General features: G+C 48.8%; 1 protein-coding gene across 2 annotated transcripts in view; it reads right to left on the bottom strand.

Annotated features, from left to right (window-relative positions):
• The window catches only part of LOC124151958 (multiple epidermal growth factor-like domains protein 10), a 69,346-nt gene extending 57,506 nt beyond the window's left edge, over positions 1-11,840 (bottom strand). Inside the window, exon 1 of one of the 2 annotated variants that reach the window (XM_048389133.1) lies at positions 11,699-11,840. In XM_048389133.1, the coding sequence (XP_048245090.1) occupies positions 11,699-11,750 (52 nt within the window). In that variant the 5' untranslated portion in view covers positions 11,751-11,840. The remainder of the gene's footprint in view (positions 1-11,698) is intronic. The other variant, XM_046524668.2, reaches the window with a different exon arrangement.
• Between the last annotated feature and the right edge of the window lie 5,135 nt (positions 11,841-16,975).

The following is a 16,975-nucleotide window of genomic DNA, read 5'->3' as shown; positions in this document are numbered from 1 at the left end:
TAAGGGATGCAGGTGAGAGACAAACTCCATAATGCCTATATCAAGAAAACCTTCGGGCAGAGTACAAGTGTAGACTTAAGAAAATCTGGAGTTCAGAGCTCAACGCTCGCAACAAAGTCAAAGCCTGAAATACATATGCTGTGCCCGCCATTTCGTATTCCTCTGGTGTTGCTGATTGGACGAAACAAAAAATGCACGATGTTGACACCCTCACACGAAGAATCATGTCAGACAATATGTCCGACCACCCTCGCTCAGCCCTCAATCGCTTATATTTACCAATCATTTTGTTTGTTTGTTAGTTGCTTAACGCCGCACTCGGCAATATTCCAGCTATATGACGGCGCTCTGTAAATATTCGAGTCTGGACCAGACAATCCAGTGATTGATATCATGCGTATCAATCCACGCAATTGGGATCGATGACATATGTTGTGAAAACGATATCTCGGTTTCACAAACCTTGTTTTCTACTCACGTACAAGGGCTGTCAGTTCGTCAAGTCAGTATATAATTCAATACTGCATTGAGCTGGGTACTCGACCTGGTTTACTTACAACGATGGCTGACAACACTCTGAATCTGGGGTCTCCCGTGGTCAGCCACGGGACGACCTATTCGAACCTTTCCGAAGACCTCCGGAAACCTACGATCACTACATCCCTCCCTATTTCCTAAGCCCCCCCTAACCCTGAAGGGGCTTCCTCTCACCTTAGACATATCCCGACGAATCAATTGCCGGGAATATGCCATTGTCCACTGGGCCTTCCGGGGTCTCCCGCATCTGGGAGGGCAACCAACTGCACATCAGTCACATCCGGAAGCTGAGCTACTGAGACCGCCAAAGCCACGACGGTCAAGGGTTCTGAAGCTGTTCTCCGGTCAGCCTCAACACCCATACAGCTGTTGGGCATTGTCCACACTCTGCTGCAACAGCTCATGGTACTCGACTCCAACCAGGTCTGCGACAAGGGCTGCTACTACCCCAATCATGGCAGGAGAGTTAACTGGTCCGCACTCCGGATGCATATACGGGGAGTCTGTTTCCAACAATAATCGCCCCCGGGGGACTGCTAGGAGCCCTTGCACCTGCCTATGATTGAATTCTCCAGCTTTGGCTGTAAACCCGAAGAATGCGTTGGGGAAGTGTTGGAGCCACTCTTGAACTGTCTCCCGAGTTCCTGTAAAACAGTGGACATGTAGGGGTTGGTCGGATGGCATGTGTTCCTTTAATATGGCGATTGTTCGGGAATGCACATCAGTCGCGTACTTGTCCCCGGTCACCCCTCGCACGTGGAGCACTATCACCTTGTCTCTTGGGGTAATAGCGAGAACTTCTCTCAATACCTCCAACCGGCCGGATTCGTCGACCTATCCAGCCCGATTTCTCCAACCGCTACTCCTGGCTGGCTGCACAGGCGAGCTAACTGCCGGAATCTTGTGTCTGTTAACAGGTTCACCTTCTTGGGGGGGACCCCCACTGCCACCTTCCACTTCCCCAGGCTGCCCACTTCTGGATATGTCTCGGGGTCACAGTATACTTCCACTGCCCCGACCACCCTGACTCGTGACACGGTTAAGGTTGACACGGCGGTCTCTGCCGTGCCTGCTCCCCCGCTGGTGTGCCCCGGAGACAAGGCATATTGTGCCGTGCCATCCCCTTCGTATGATGTATGAGAGTCCCATGCAGATATCTGGCCAGAAGACACAACTTGCTGCGCCGTGCCCTCTTCTGTGGGTGACATGTGGGACTCCCATCCCCAAGTATGGTCGGAAGACACGATTGTTGGCACCGTGCCCTCACCCGTCTCTCCCCAAGTATGGTCGGAAGACACGATTGTTGGTACCGTGCCCTCCCCTGTCTCTCCCCAAGTATGGTCGGAAGACACGATTGTCGGCACCGTGCCCTCACCCGTCTCTCCCCAAGTATGGTCGGAAGACACGATTGTCGGCACCGTGCCCTCACCCGTCTCTCCCCAAGTATGGTCGGAAGACACGATTGTCGGTACCGTGCCCTCACCCGTCTCTTCCCACTCTGGGGCCTCCAGATCCATGGGCTCCCACACCTCTCCACCGGTACTGGACAGTTCCTGGTCCCAATTTTCTGAGGACTCCGGTTTTGAGGCGGTTTCCACTGGTTGTGGAATGGCCCTGGATGCCACGGGCTGTAGAAACGTCCGGAAGTCGTTGATCTGGAATGGGGTGAGTGCATTCATTAGCAATGCCAGCACCCTCCAGTACATTAGGCAAGCCGGTGAATTGATGGGATGTAGGCTGAGGCGAGGAGGTTGTGACCACCCCTCCCTCCTAATCAGCTCCCTCATCCCCGCACACGCCAGTTGAGTGATCTCGCTATCTGATGGGATCAGTAGGCATCGATACTGGACCAACTGGAAAACAGTCCCCTCTGCTCCCAGGATCCATCGAGCCAACTGATTAAGAGCAGATGCTCTTCTGGAGTGTGTTTCCGGGTCTTGCATGGTTTTTTCATCTTCTTTATCCTTGAAATACCAGGGCAGATGTCGGTCCACTACATGCCTCTTCAATTTTTTCGTCTTAATAGGGCAACCCCGCAGCGGACAACGGGATTCATTGTGGTCCCGCCTGATGCCTTGCCTGCCGGACCGACTCTGCAGTACTCCACCCGAAGTATCCCTTCCGGGCGGAGGCGGACTCACGCTTTTCTTGCAGGCTCTCTTGGATACCTGGTTCTGGCCTTCCCAGGGTATCCTCCTCTTCCCCGTCAGGCTGACCGGGCTATCCCAGGTTACTTTCCTCCTTGGCGGGCTGTCTGGGACTTCCATACATTCCCACTGTTCACCTTCCAAAGATATTTTTCTTGGCGGTCTATCCAGGGCTTCTTCTCTGCCTGCTGGCTGATCCCTGAAGAAGTCCCGAGCCCTGCTTCTGATTAGATCCTGAGCCTTGCCCCCGCGACTGGTTTTGGCTGAAAAAAACACTGTGAACTGAGTCTTCCTCCTCGGGGGGGCTCCGGTCACTCACTATTCTCTTCTGGACCTCCGCTGTGGGCGCTTCCTCCGTGAAAGGGGCTCGTTCACCCGCCTGCTCGACGGCCGACCCTAGCTGATATCCCCTCAACCTCTTCTCTCGTTCCTGAGGGCCCTCCTCTGACTGTGCGACCCCATCCGCCTGCACGACGGACTGTGATGCTTCAGGCTGCTTTTCCACGTGCACATGTGTCCAGGTCCCGGTGTTGACCTGGACTGTTGCCAGATCCGCCTGCACGACCGACCAGGACCGGTTTGATTTTGCTGAAGGCTGTTGGTGCCTTCTGTCCTCACTCGACAGCATTGAGCCCTGCTGGCTCTGACTCCTGTAAGAACTTCTCCGAGGACTGGGGCTCCTGTAACCAGCAGTACTCCTTGGAGAGCTCCTACGGCTGCTGAGCCTATCCGGTCTTTCCACACGACGATTTGGACTACGCCCATATCTTGCCTGTTTGTAGTTCTCCTTGAACGGTGTCGGCTGGGGCTCCTATGCCGATGAGATGGCCCTTCTGGGCTCCCCCGAAACCTCCTCTCCGGACTCGGGCTCCACCTTCGATGAGGCCTTCTCTCTCCCCCGAATCCGCCATCACGACTGACTCACGGTGTCTCTGAGGAGCGGTAGACCGCTCTCTTCTGCTAACCACCTTCTTCCTTCCCCTCTCTCCCTCTTTCCAAGATCGCTCCTGTGACGAATCACTTGTGCTGAACATGGCTATACCTGGAAAGAGAGGAAATGCAAGCTAATCACAGGAATACTCCACCCCCTCTGCACAAAAGGGCGGAATAAGCTTGGCTGGTCCCACCCACTCCCAACGTCAGCCGAGAGTGGGAATAACATAACCTGCCTAACCCTAGCGGTCATGTCCGTACTGTCGGTCATCCTATTCATCTACTGGCAATCCGGGCAAAGTACTCCCCTATCGTCTCTGCCATCGCCTCGTTGATCCCCACACATTTGCCGTGAAACCAACCGTCGCAGGTATCACAAGCAATCATAAATTCTCCATCATCAGGTTGGCGGCATATGCAGTAAAGAAGTTCATCCTCTGCATCCGGGTCTGGAGTATCCGCAGTCGGTTCCGGAAACAGTCCTCCCAGATCCCACCTTGTTTCCTCCGATCTTATCTTTTTCTTCATCCATCGGGGGAGCTCACGGTCTTCGCACAGCTTGATTCTGTCATGATGTACTGTTCAGTTCCTTCTTTGGGGTAGCCACGATTAAAAGGTTTGACGTGATCTTCCTTACAATAAGATAAGGCCCCTTCCATACAGGCCCAGTACCGCAGCAGAGTCCAACACATATACCGGCTGGCATTCTTGGAATGTCCGGGTCAAGGTTTTCAGGTCGTAGTCCCTTTTCATGCGAGCACTTGCAGATTTTAGTGTCACTCGAGCCAGGTCATGGCCCTCCTGGATCGCTTCCTTCAGATCTCTGACATACTCATGGACACTGGGGCCCTCTTCCTCGGGGACCGGGGATCCAAACATCAGATCCACTGGCGTGTTCACCTCCCTGCCCAGCATAAGTCTGTTTGCTGTGAAACCTGTTTGCCTGTTAACAGAGGATCGGATTGCGCTGGAAAGTTGAGGCAAAAACTCATCCCAGATGTCCTGTGACTTGCCGATGTGACATCGTACGATCTGGAGAAGAGTACGATTGTAGCGCTCTACCTGCCCATTTGAAGAAGGTCGGTACGGTGTTGTTCTCGTCTTGGAGATGTGCAATGGGTCACACAGCGCCTGGAACATTCGGCTCTCGAAGTTCCTTCCTTGGTCGGTATGTATCTGGAAAGGGAATTCGAAACGCGTGAAAAACTCGTTGACAGCTGCTCTGGCTGTCACCTCCGCCTTCTGGCTGGGCAAGGGAATGCACTCCACCCATTTGGTAAACTGATCTACGATCATGAGGATGTGTTGATTCCCTCTTCTGCTGAGGGGCAGCGGCCCAACAAAGACCATGTGTACTCTTTCCATGGGGGCGCCTGCATGGAAACACGTCAACTCTGACCGCGCATGTTTCAACGGTTTCTTGTTCCGGTTACATCTCGAACACGTGGCTACGTAGTCCCTGGCATCTTGTGAACACTTGTACTAGTAATACTTAGCTCGAAGACGCTCTCTGGTCTTGGCCACTCCCATATGTCCTGACGTGGGAATATCATGTAGGTACTTTAAGACCTCACTCTGAAGTGCTGTTGGTATCAGTACTCGTGCTGGGAGATTCTCAGTTCTGGTGTTCTTTTTCACTAGCACCCCTCGGGAGTCTCGGTAGAACAGTTCTTTGTTCAGGTAATATGATTTGGCTGCTGGACCTGCCAGAAAAAGTTCTTGGTCAGAGGGTACTTCCTTTTTGTCTACCTAGTTCAACAGTATCTCCAAATTTGCATCTTTGTCTTGGGCCACCTGTATCTGCTCAATGGAATACCCAAAGGCCTGAGCTTCCGGGAGATCATCTGGGTTTTTCTCTTCTGAGGTTGCCCGGCGTAGCACAATCTCCACCTCTGGGGAACTGGCGTCCAGCGATATGGACCTAACACAGGGTTCATCAAGGGAGTCACAGTGGGTCCTCCTCATCAGCTCCCTAAGCAAGTCATCTGTGAAACAACCGCTAACCTCCTCTGTCTGTGTAACTAGGCTCTTGGTTGCCCTAGCCACCTTTGGTCGTCTTGATAGCGGTATGGCATAGTCCACCTCCTCATAGAACTGACCCCAGTTTTCCTGTGCTCTTGTGCAATACTTGCATCCTCCACATGGCAGATCTTCAAGAGCCACCCATCTTTGAAAGCTGTCACAGCCATTGTCCCACGGGATCCTGGACAACCCATCCGCATTTTGGTGCTTTTCCACAACCATATCATACTGTCCAAGTTCCTCCAGCCACCTAGCAATCTGTCCTTCTGGAGATTTGAAATTTAGGAGCCAACGAAGACTGTTGTGGTCTGTGCGGACAGTGAAAGGGCGACCTAGAAGGTAATGGCGGTATTGCCTTGTGAAGCGGATCACCGCAAGCAACTCCTTGCGTGTTGTGCAATAACGTTGTTGTTTAGGGGTCAGTGCGAAACTGCCATAACTCATGACTCTCTCCTCTCCGTGCTGAACTTGAATCAATTCCGCCCCAATAGCCAGGTCAGAGGCGTCTGTATCGAGCAGGAAGGGGTCTGTTTTGTTTGGTAACCCGAGCACGGGTGTAGACAACAGAGCCTGTTTGAGGGTTTCAAAGCTGATCTCCTGATCTGGTCCCCAGTTGAAGGGCTTCTTCCCGGTGATTGAATACAGTGGGGTCGCTAGCTTGGCATAATCCTTGATAAAGTTTCTGTGATAGTTCGCGAATCCCAGGAAGCTTTCTGTTTCCTTTGTCGTCTTAGGGGCTGGCCATTCAGTGACCACTCCAAGACTAGCGTTGTTCACCTCCACTCCATCACGACTGACGGTTCTCCCTAGAAACTCTATTTTCTGCTGGAAGAGTTCGCACTTCTTTGGCTTCAGTTTCAGGCGGTATTCTCGGAATCGTCTCAAAACAGTCCGTAGATTCTCAAAGTGCTGAGGGATGGTAATGCAATTTACCACTGCGTCATCTAAGAATGCTAGGACTATGTCCCAACTCAACCCTCCAAGTATAAGTGACATCACCCGGGCGTAGGTGGCTGGAGCGTTGCACAATCCGAAACCCATTCTTATGTGCTCATAGAGACCGTATTTCGTGACAAATGCGGTTTTCCTCCTGTCTTCCTGTTTAATCCTGACTTGCCAGCAGGCAGAGTTGGCATCCAATTTCGAAAACCAAGTGCTGTTTGCTAATGTGTCGAGGCACTCGTCGATCAAGGGTAGAGGGAAGACGTCTTTCCGAGTCCAGGCATTAAGCGCCCGAAAATCAATGCACCAGCGCACACCTCCACATTTCTTGCGGATTAACACTGGCGCCGAGGCCCTATCCGCACTTGAAGGCTGGATGACGCCTCCCTTCAGCATCTTTTTGAGATGTTCCTCCTCTTCTTCTGCGAAACCAAGAGGTGTGGTGTGCATCTCAACCCCGGTGTCTATGGAATGTCCGATGGCTGAGAAGTCTCCCAGGTCAAGCTCGTCCCGGGCGAACACGTCCTGGAATTCAATCAGAAGTTCTGCCAACTGGCGCCTATCGTCATCCTCCAACTGAACCTTCGAACGTTCAAATAAGTCTGTCAAATAAGGTGGGACCACTGGCATCCCGATCTCTTCCACTGGATCCGCCATCCCTGTGACTCTGCACTGATACGGACTCTTATTCATTCTACAACGTGTCATTGTAGTCTCATATTCCGGCACAATAACCTCAGCTTCAGACGCCACACCCACTTGTTGACCGTGGAAGAAATTAATGTGTCTATCAGAGGTGTTGATGAGGCACACAACTGGCTCTGCTCCCCCCTGGTGTATGGTCCGAGGCATCAGGGCGTGTACCAGGACTCCCAGGACAGGCTCCACCATGTATTGTTCTATTTTTTTATCCAATCGTCCCGTCACCCGTGTGACAGTCTGGGGCTTCAGTACCACAGCGGAGGTAAGAAAGACATCGGGACATTTTTCCCCCCGATGGTGATGTTTTGATACTCGAAACTGATGTTAGTGCAGTTGTTCATCAGGAAGTCTGTTCCCAAGATTAGCGAGTCTCCGATTGGGGCTACCAAGACTTCTTGTCTATACGTCCTGCAGTGAATTCGCAGTCTGGCAGGCTCTGTTACCCATCCCCTCATCCTCAGGTCTCCCCCTGCATTGTTTACCATGACCTCCTGCACTAGGACTGGTTTGTCTGATAGCCCATCATAGAACGTATCCGCAATAAGGGTTACATCAGCCGCACTGTCCACTATTCCCACTGTATTCACACCTTGAAAATCCACCTTGATCGTGTAGGAGGCACCTTGGCTAAGGGCATGGATTGTAATCATTGGAAGCCCTGTCTCTATGTCAATCTGTCTGGCCTATCCGCCTTCCCCCTACATGTTTAAAGTCACGCCCCCAGACGGCTCTACAAAGGACACCTTTCTCTCCTCGCTGGGGCTCTTGCGGGGACAATCTGCCTTGAAATGCCCCTCAACTCCACAGTTAAAGCATCCCTTAGTGCGACGGCTAGGGCTCGGAGACCTTTGACATCCTCTACTGTTCACATTCTCCGCCAGCTTCGTGACCATGGTCTTGATTTCCTCCATAGAAGTTCTGTTCTCTTTTATAGAAGTTCTGATCTCTTTTATAGAGGTCCTGGTTTCCTCTGCAAACAGGGTGAGGCTACTGACTTTCTGTTCCACAGCTTCCAGTCTCCCTGTTATCTCTGTGCCAGAATCGCCAGAACTACCCAATGACTTGGGGCTCGAGGTTTGAACCACCTTTACCCGTGTTTCTGGTGGTGGTGATTTGTCGGTAGCGACCTGTCGTATCTCCCGACGGGGCCTTCCATACACTGCCTGTGTGTTATGCTGGTATTGGCGCAAGCTTGCAATGGCGACCTCCAGAGTCCCTGGTTTCATGTTAGAGACGAATTGTCCAGCCTCCTTGTTTTCGCATCCTTGGCAGAGACGCATTATCACCTGTCGATGATGAACTGGTCTGGACAATCCCTGAAAGCTACCACAGCCGTGGCCAATAATCTGTGCCCAGTCTTCTAATGTCTCTCCCCCCTCTTGCCTCATGGTAGGGAATCGTATCTGTGCCGTCTCCGCAAGTTCACTGCGTTCAAACCGTTTTTGTAGTTTAAACACTATATCCTCGAAGGACAAGTCCGCGTCCCGGTCCAGGCACATAGTTATATAGTCACTTGCCACGTCTCGCATCACTAACGTGAGTTGATCCTTTTTCTCCTGTTCCCACCAACCCTCTCTGTGGGCCAATGTTTGGAATTTGAGGTAGAAACCTGACCAACCAGATCTTCCGTCATATGTTAGGTTAGGGGTACTATGGCTTTGGGACTGGTCTCTTGCTCCTTTCCGTCGTTCGGGGACTCTGCCAACCGGACCTCTATTCATGCCCCTATCCCGTCTAACTCCGTCACCCTTGCGGCTAGGCTCTCGTGGGTCCTCTCGTTCATCCACGTCACTCTCCTCGGCATGATATCTATCCATGGGGGCCCGGTCCTGGTCGCCTAGACCATCCGAATCTCTTCTATCAGGGCCTCTTCTACTAAGTCCTCTGTCCAGCGTGGTCTGGTCACTATCAGGTAATTCCTGCTTGACCACCTTGGGATCCAGTGCGACTTGATGGTCAATTGCTGACTGGTAGCTGTTCACTTGCTTGGGCAAAGGGTAATCCCCAGTGGATGGATTCACCCCATGTGCATCCATGCTCTTCCGGGAGTTAAAGGGTGAGCTGTGGCCCCAATTGGCTCCCTTGCTTGGGGTCCCTTTGTGCTGTACAGGCTTGAGTTCGCATACTCGCCAGAACTGTCCGATTGAAACTGGGGAGTACCTCCCTGTGGTGATCCTCGAGCATGCTTCCGATTCTGCTCCGTGGTCAGATAATCCACACTCTGCAACAACTGCTTGTGTTGTGAGTCCTTGACTCGCGCCCCCTGTCCACCCCCAACAGCGCTGTAAGTCGAGAGCGCAGGTGGTGGCCAACTGTAGTCCTGTTCCCTTGACACCTGTGGGTTCGGCGTTACCGGCTCATTTTTTACTGGCAGTGCTTTCCCGGGAGAAACCGCCTCCCCACTATACTCTCTCCCCTCCACTCTTGAAGAAGGGTGGTACTGTCTTTGTGGGCTGTCATCCAACCTCAGTTCCGGGTGAACCCGTGATCCCCTTTGGATACTGGAAACCATTTCCCGCGACGGACTCATAAGTGCCGGCCTGTCTTTATGCAGGCCCGAGTTACTCCCGCCCGGGCCTTGTAGTGTGGGAACCAAATTAGCCAAAGCCTTGACTATCTGCGAGCCAGTTTCAGCCTGGGCTGCCAGCATCTCTGACAGTCTCCTTTCCTGAGCCTCTGCCATGTTTTTCTGAGCCTCTGCCATGTTTTCTGATGGTCCAACAGGCTCTCCATAACTTCCCACCCCCTTGGATGTGTCTGGGTCTGTGCCATTCCCCCTCGGGCCTGGTCCTCTCCACCCTCCTGCATCCAGTTGTATGGATTTGTCTCCGGCTGTTGCACATGCCGATCCTCCATCCTCTCGGTATGGTTCCTTCGCCTGTTGCCATGGTCAGGGTTTATGGCAAAGTCTAACTGGCTCACCACCTCGTCACTGTCATCAAATCCCTCTAAACTGCGGACATCATCCAGGATGAGATTGCCCACCACACTTCTCAGGTCTATGATCCTCTGCGCCAGTCCTATATCAATCCCCTGGATTTCACATAGTTGAGACCAAGTGGCATAATTGACTCTCACCCCTGTATCCTCCATCTTCCAACAGTGTGTAGAATACTTTGGAAAATCACACAGAGCAATGAACAATAAATCTAGACAACTATTTATTCTGAATCCTAATGAAAATAACAATTCTATTCCTACTTCCCCTTACACTAAACACCTACGCTATTTGTTATGACCTACCAACTCACGAACTTATACGTCCGTGACGAAAATAGGTGACACTCGCGAGGCAATGTCAACAAACATCCGTTACGAGCTGTCACCAATTGTCACACACAACTACGCATGTGAAAGGGTCATAATTGATTTAAGAACATGAATTTCCGATACGCTACTGTTCCCTAATTATTATTTGTCGTGCACAGCCACGAAAACGGCCGTACTTGATCAACGCACGCAGATTTCCACGTGCGGTGAACTATAAATTTACCAGCCGATACGGAACCGGCCGTGAAAAGAAATCACTACTACAAAGTCGCACGGTACTAACCGGGCGACAAATGTTTCCACTCGTCGCAAAATGCTAAAGTTTCATTCAACTTTAGCCAAATATCCCTCTTGTCCCTGTAGCCAAGACAAGCAAGATGGCGACGGCGTGGCGGCAAAGTCGAGCAGTCGACGAATTCGGAAAAAATCTTTTCCCGAGAAAATTCGATGTGTTCACAGCGCCACTGTTGTGAAAACGATATCTCGGTTTCACAAACCTTGTTTTCTACTCACGTACAAGGGCTGTCAGTTCGTCAAGTCAGTATATAATTCAATACTGCATTGAGCTGGGTACTCGACCTGGTTTACTTACAACGATTGCTGACAACACTCTGAATCTGGGGTCTCCCGCGGTCAGCCACGGGACGACCTACTCGAACCTTTCCGAAGACCTCCGGAAACCTACGATCACTACACATACATCAACCAAGTCAGCGAGCCTGACCACCCGATCCCGTTAGCCGCCTTTTGCGACAAGCATAGTCACCTTTTACGGCACGCATGGGTTGCTGTAGACATATTCCATCCCGGATCTTCACGGAGTAACTCAAGTCAATACTGTATATTATCAGACCTGATTTGGAGCCAATATGCGTTTCTGTCGAAAGCCATGTGACCGCTTCTCGGCCAGTGAATATGGTGGATAGCTTTGCATTATATAATAAATCAACCAATAGACTATAAGTATATCAACTTTATATTTTTTATCAGAATGACAGGTATTGTGCAATACAAGCATATTTTATCTCGATATCACGTGTTGGCAACTCTTTCAATAAAACAGATTCATTATAACATAATTTGGCATGCCGACACACGATATCACCCCCTACTACTTTGATACGTTCAAAGATCGCATTACTCACCGCATATCAGTTGTATCAGGCAAAATGAAACGACAATCCTCACGCCCGCCATGTTTATCGACCAGGATAACTGATAACACTTATCTAGGGCTATGCACACTTCATTCGTCACCACTCGCCCCTTTCCGTAACCTGTAAGAAGACTCGTCCCCCTATCGATGAATGTTATGTGCGAAAATACGACAAACCAATCAGAAAGCGCGTATGATTTCTTCGTCAAAGAATCCCTCAGAAATAATTTTTGATTTTACATAAGTCTTGCATCTAAAAATATACCAAGGACACAGTTAAATGTGTTCAATCATACTGTATTATTCCGCACGTCCCGTTCTATATTAGTTATGCGTTGAGCTGCTACAGATATTAAAATCGAGGTACTGTGTATGCATTTGCCATGTGTGACTACAAATAGATTTGGGGCTCTATGAGTGAGGTGTTACTGACCAATTTCTCGACTTGATTTGATTTAATGTATAAGGTTGAACATAGCGAAATGAAGACAGTGTAAACTATCGGACCGATATCTGGAACTACGTTGGATGTTCCGGCTGTGTCATTAGGTTCCCTTCAAAGGGTAATTTGTTGCACCGAAAGTGTTTGTTAATGAAATGAATGTACACTAATGCACAATCAGATCATTCAAAGTAAACAGTCCCGATACAAATCATACGAAAGTTTCGTGGAAATGTACCTGACTTCTGATTCTGTGGCACTAAGCATCCCACATGAGAACAATATCATTAAGTATCCTTAAGTAAGACGCTGTGTCTGGATCACGGTTGTCTTTTCTTATTTTGATGGTGACCTTGTCCTTCGTTTGCCGCTGCCACTGATGCAATTGCAATTGTTGTTATTGTTGATACCTCTACTGTTAATCCACCTACTATATAAAACTGACGTTCAAAAGAAACTTTACCAGAGTTTGAAATCACTCTTGCTCAAAAACAACAAAACATACATGCATGAAGTAAAGTGTATTGAGAAGATCAATATATCAACATAATCAACACTGAAAATGACAATCATACCGCGACCGAGAATGACGTCAGAGCCCCCCAAAGTTGGGTGTGGTACAAAACTCGAGCTTTCAGAATCATGGACAATAGGCAGAGTACATAAACAATCGCTCACGTTCAATAACAAGTCATTAGTAGCGTGTGTGACCACCAAATGCCTCAATACACGCAAAAACTCTTCGACGCACAGAAAAAGTCAGTCGTCTGATGAGGTCACGTGGGATTTTACGCCATTCTTCTTGGAGGGCCAAGATCAGTTCTTGCCGGTTGGCTGGAGAGTGTGGTCGTTGTCGAACACGACGATCCATCAAGTCCCAGAGGTGTTCTATGGGGGACATGTCGGATGAGCGTGCAGGCCACGGCAAGACGTTGACGTTGTTGGCTGCGAGGAAGTTAGTGACAGTTCTGGCTGTATGGGCTCTAGCGTTGTCATGCTGATAAATGACACCACGTGGCTGCTGTTGGAGAAATGGTAGGACAACTGGACGAAGAATGTTATCCATGTAACACTGTTTCCGTCAACGATGACCAGCGGTGTCGTCTCCTGCCCACAGATACCTCCCCACACTATGACACTCCCTCCACTTTATGGTACGACCTCCTGCACGCAACACGCCGCCGTTCGTTCACTCCTTCGGCGGTAAACACGTTGTCTTCCATCAGCCCTAAACATACAGAATCGACTTTCGTCAGTGACGACAACCCTCTGCCAGTCACGTCGTTGCCAACGTCGTACAGACCGGGCCCATCTCAATCGCAGACGACGATGTTGCGCTGTCAATAGCTGTCCTCTGTATGGTCTAAAAGCCCTGATTCCATGAGCCCTGGGTCTTCTGGCCACTGTCTGTCGACTTACCCTGTGACCTAAGGCATTTGTCGCCGATGACGTCACTGTCAGGAAGCGATTTCGGAGGTGCAAGGTACGCAAGTACCGGTCATCATGGGGCGTGGTCACCCTGGGTCTGCCTGTTCTTGGCCTGTCAGCGGTCCGCCCCGTCTGTCTGTAACGTTGCATCAAGTTGGTAACGGCAACACGGGAGCAACCGAAGGTTCGTGAAATATGGGCGTGGGTGGCTCCCATCTGTACCATACCCAAGGCTCGTTCACGTTGTTCGACTGTGAGTCGTGGCATTTCTTTTGTGTTTTTTTATCACTGTGGATGTCTGACTTGCCGTGGCAATCGTTTTATACCCTTACCCGCACGTGCATTTGCAGTTGTCCGCGGTGCACGTGTTTTTCACTTTTTCGCGTGTTATCTCGCAAACATGTAACAGAAGATTAACATTTTCTGCATACACTATTGTTGTATTTAGGTTATGTGTTTTAGATAGGTTTCATCAAAAAAATGTATACTTTTTATATTTTCAGTTGGTAAAGTTTCTTTTGCACGTCAGTTTATATTCTGTACAATGTCCCTCATTCAGTCTTGCTTGACAACGGTATAAGGATCTATACCGAGACGCCGCTTTTTACAGTATTAAAGAAGTCGTTATCCATAAATTGTGTCTACTTTTTACAGTTGTTCTGTGTACTAACAACTATTCGTTTGAATAACAATAAGTTGAAGGAATTGTAAAATATAAATGTTTAGCGTTGCTGCTGTTATGTGTGCACTGAAACTGTCAAGAACATTTTGTTGATGTGTCTTCGTAGAAATGTCATATATCAATATTCATGCGCAACCAGATTTGAAACCGGTCTCGGTTTGGTCTGTTTAACGAACGAAAATTGTTATTTATTTACACTTAAATACACATTAAACACAGTAATAAATAAAATACCACACTCATACTCGTTGGATACCATTGAAATTTTTCCTTGTTTCATAACCGGAATGAGTGCAGTCTTCTATATATACACACCCACAAAACCACAACAGGTTTCTCTACATGAGATAACTAGAATGTTCCCTGACGACGGAGATAAGGAGGGGGTGCTACTTAAGTCTTGGAGAAAAGTCAAAAGTTGCACTATTCATAGACATTTACCACATTCATGAGCCACAAAGGTGCTGACAATATCATAATCAGGGAGGAACACGAATTGGAGTAAATGATCATGGTTCACAAAGTTAAGCAACTCTGATATGTGTCGCCTTATGCCACTGAGCTACACATGTCCCCATAAAATATATTTATCGGGATGTATAAAAAGACTTTTTACAAGCTGACGGTTATTGTATATGTTGATTAATATCAGCAGTGTAACGCCGCACTCAGCAATAGTCAAGCAATATGACGGCGGTCTGTAAACATTCGAGTCTGGACCCTATAATCCATGTCATCATCAGCATTGATCCACGTAATTTGAATACGATGACATGCAATAAACCAAGTCACTGAGCCTGAACTCACAATCTATTTAGTTGCCTCTAATGACAAGCTTGGGACCTACGAGGGGAGGTAGAAATGTTCTCAGCCGAACTGCGAACATCTTCCCGAGGCAAGAGAGTTAACTGACTTTAAAAGTCCAGTTTCCACCCTTGCCGAACTAGGCTGGACTTCCTGGGCTCGATCGTAGCGCCACCAGTGGCTATTACGAGTTATGTCCTTTCTATGCCTCTCCTATTGACCAATCAGATTCCACCTCTCGTATCACTTGCATTTGCTTCAAACAAAACGGTGGCGCCCAGTCAAGACGATCTGATTGATAATCAAGATCTATATTGTCATAAAACGAGTCTTACATCGCGAAGTGCATCAAATCACGTGAGCACCTTGATTAAAAGCATGAAAAGATTTGGAAAATATCTGTTGACAACGAGTTTGCGGTGCACATGTTTTGCAAATCCTGCAGTCGACCGAAATCTGCATGACACTTTACGAACCGGATTTCGATTTCGGTGCGCGATTTTGATTGGACATTGCATTGACTCCTTAGTCCAGCCAAAATGTAACTCCATAATACCAGCCTAGTTCGGCAAGGTTGGAAACTGGACTTTTATAGTCAGTTAACTCACTTGCCTCGGGGAGATGAACTGCGAAAAATGTACAGTAAGTTGGTTGGTTTCTTGTTTAACGCCGCACTCAGCAATATTCAGGCTATATGACTGTGGTCTGTAAATAATCGAGTCTGGACCAGACAATCCAGTGGTTGATATCACGAGCATCGATCCACGCAATTTGGATCGATGACATGCATCAACCAAGTCAGCGAGCTTGACCACCCGATCCCGTTAGTCGCCTCTTACGACAAGCATAGTCGCCTTTTACGGCAAGCAGGGGTTGCTGAAGACCTATTCTACCCCGGATCTTCACGGTTCACGAAGGATGTAAAGAATATCCTTGACAGTTTGCATGTATTAAGTACAATACTGTCCATTCTTACAGGCTGCATGTGAACCAAATACACAACCAGGCAGCATATATCTGCAGGCATCGAAGTGATTAGGTATTCTCTGTGGATGAAAATTGTCAACATTGGCTAACACGCTGTCATCACAGGTACGGTGATGGCTTCGGGTTTTCTTTTTAATTCCTAAGGAATCCTACTGCTATACTACCTCCCGAAATGTCAGACAATTAATAGCCAATATTACCCTAATCTGCTTTGTCAACCGCGTAAGAATATCACGGCAACCAATTCCATCAACGCAGGCAATCATAGTAAGGCTCCGAACGTTTCGGCCATCCTTTATATATTCCTTTACCAGGAACCCCAACGGGTTTTGTGGATGTTGAGATCAAACATCGAGGACGGGACATGACCGGCCAACGAAATGAATGACATGGATACTGACTGACAATCGATACAGAGTGGTTAGACGTGTTAGAAAGGCATTTACCGATCGACGAACAAATTTAGTGAGTAAATAGAGGTTATCACGCGAGTGTGTTTGGGGATGGTAAATATCCTGCATTAGGAATAAACATTGTATTTAGCGAGCCTTGGCGAGCTAAATACATAGTGTTTATTCCTAATACAGGATATTTACCATCCCCAAACACACAAGCGTGATAACCTCTTTATCATATAATGTCATTCTTTAATTCTGTGCTTCAAAATCGCTTTCCCTCTCTCACATACATAACCGAAACATTGCGAGTTTTTCTGGAATGCGCGCATTAATATTTATTACGTCACAGGGTAAGTGATGTGTCAGTCGGACAGTGACAGTACCCAATATAGTTCCAACTGAAATCTGTTTCTTATACAGTGGCGAAGCAACATATATGCAAAACAACAATTGTTTTTAATTGCCTTTCGCGGCAATCCATCTGTCTGTCCGCTAGAGTAACTGCCCTTTGTCAAAGGGAAGCTA

Source organism: Haliotis rufescens, unplaced genomic scaffold, assembly GCF_023055435.1.
Source record: "Haliotis rufescens isolate VD_foot unplaced genomic scaffold, xgHalRufe1.0.p SCAF_8, whole genome shotgun sequence".
NCBI classification, from domain to species: domain Eukaryota; kingdom Metazoa; phylum Mollusca; class Gastropoda; order Lepetellida; family Haliotidae; genus Haliotis; species Haliotis rufescens.
The sequence above is the reverse complement of the archived record's forward strand: the minus strand, read 5'-3'. Positions and strand labels throughout refer to the sequence as shown.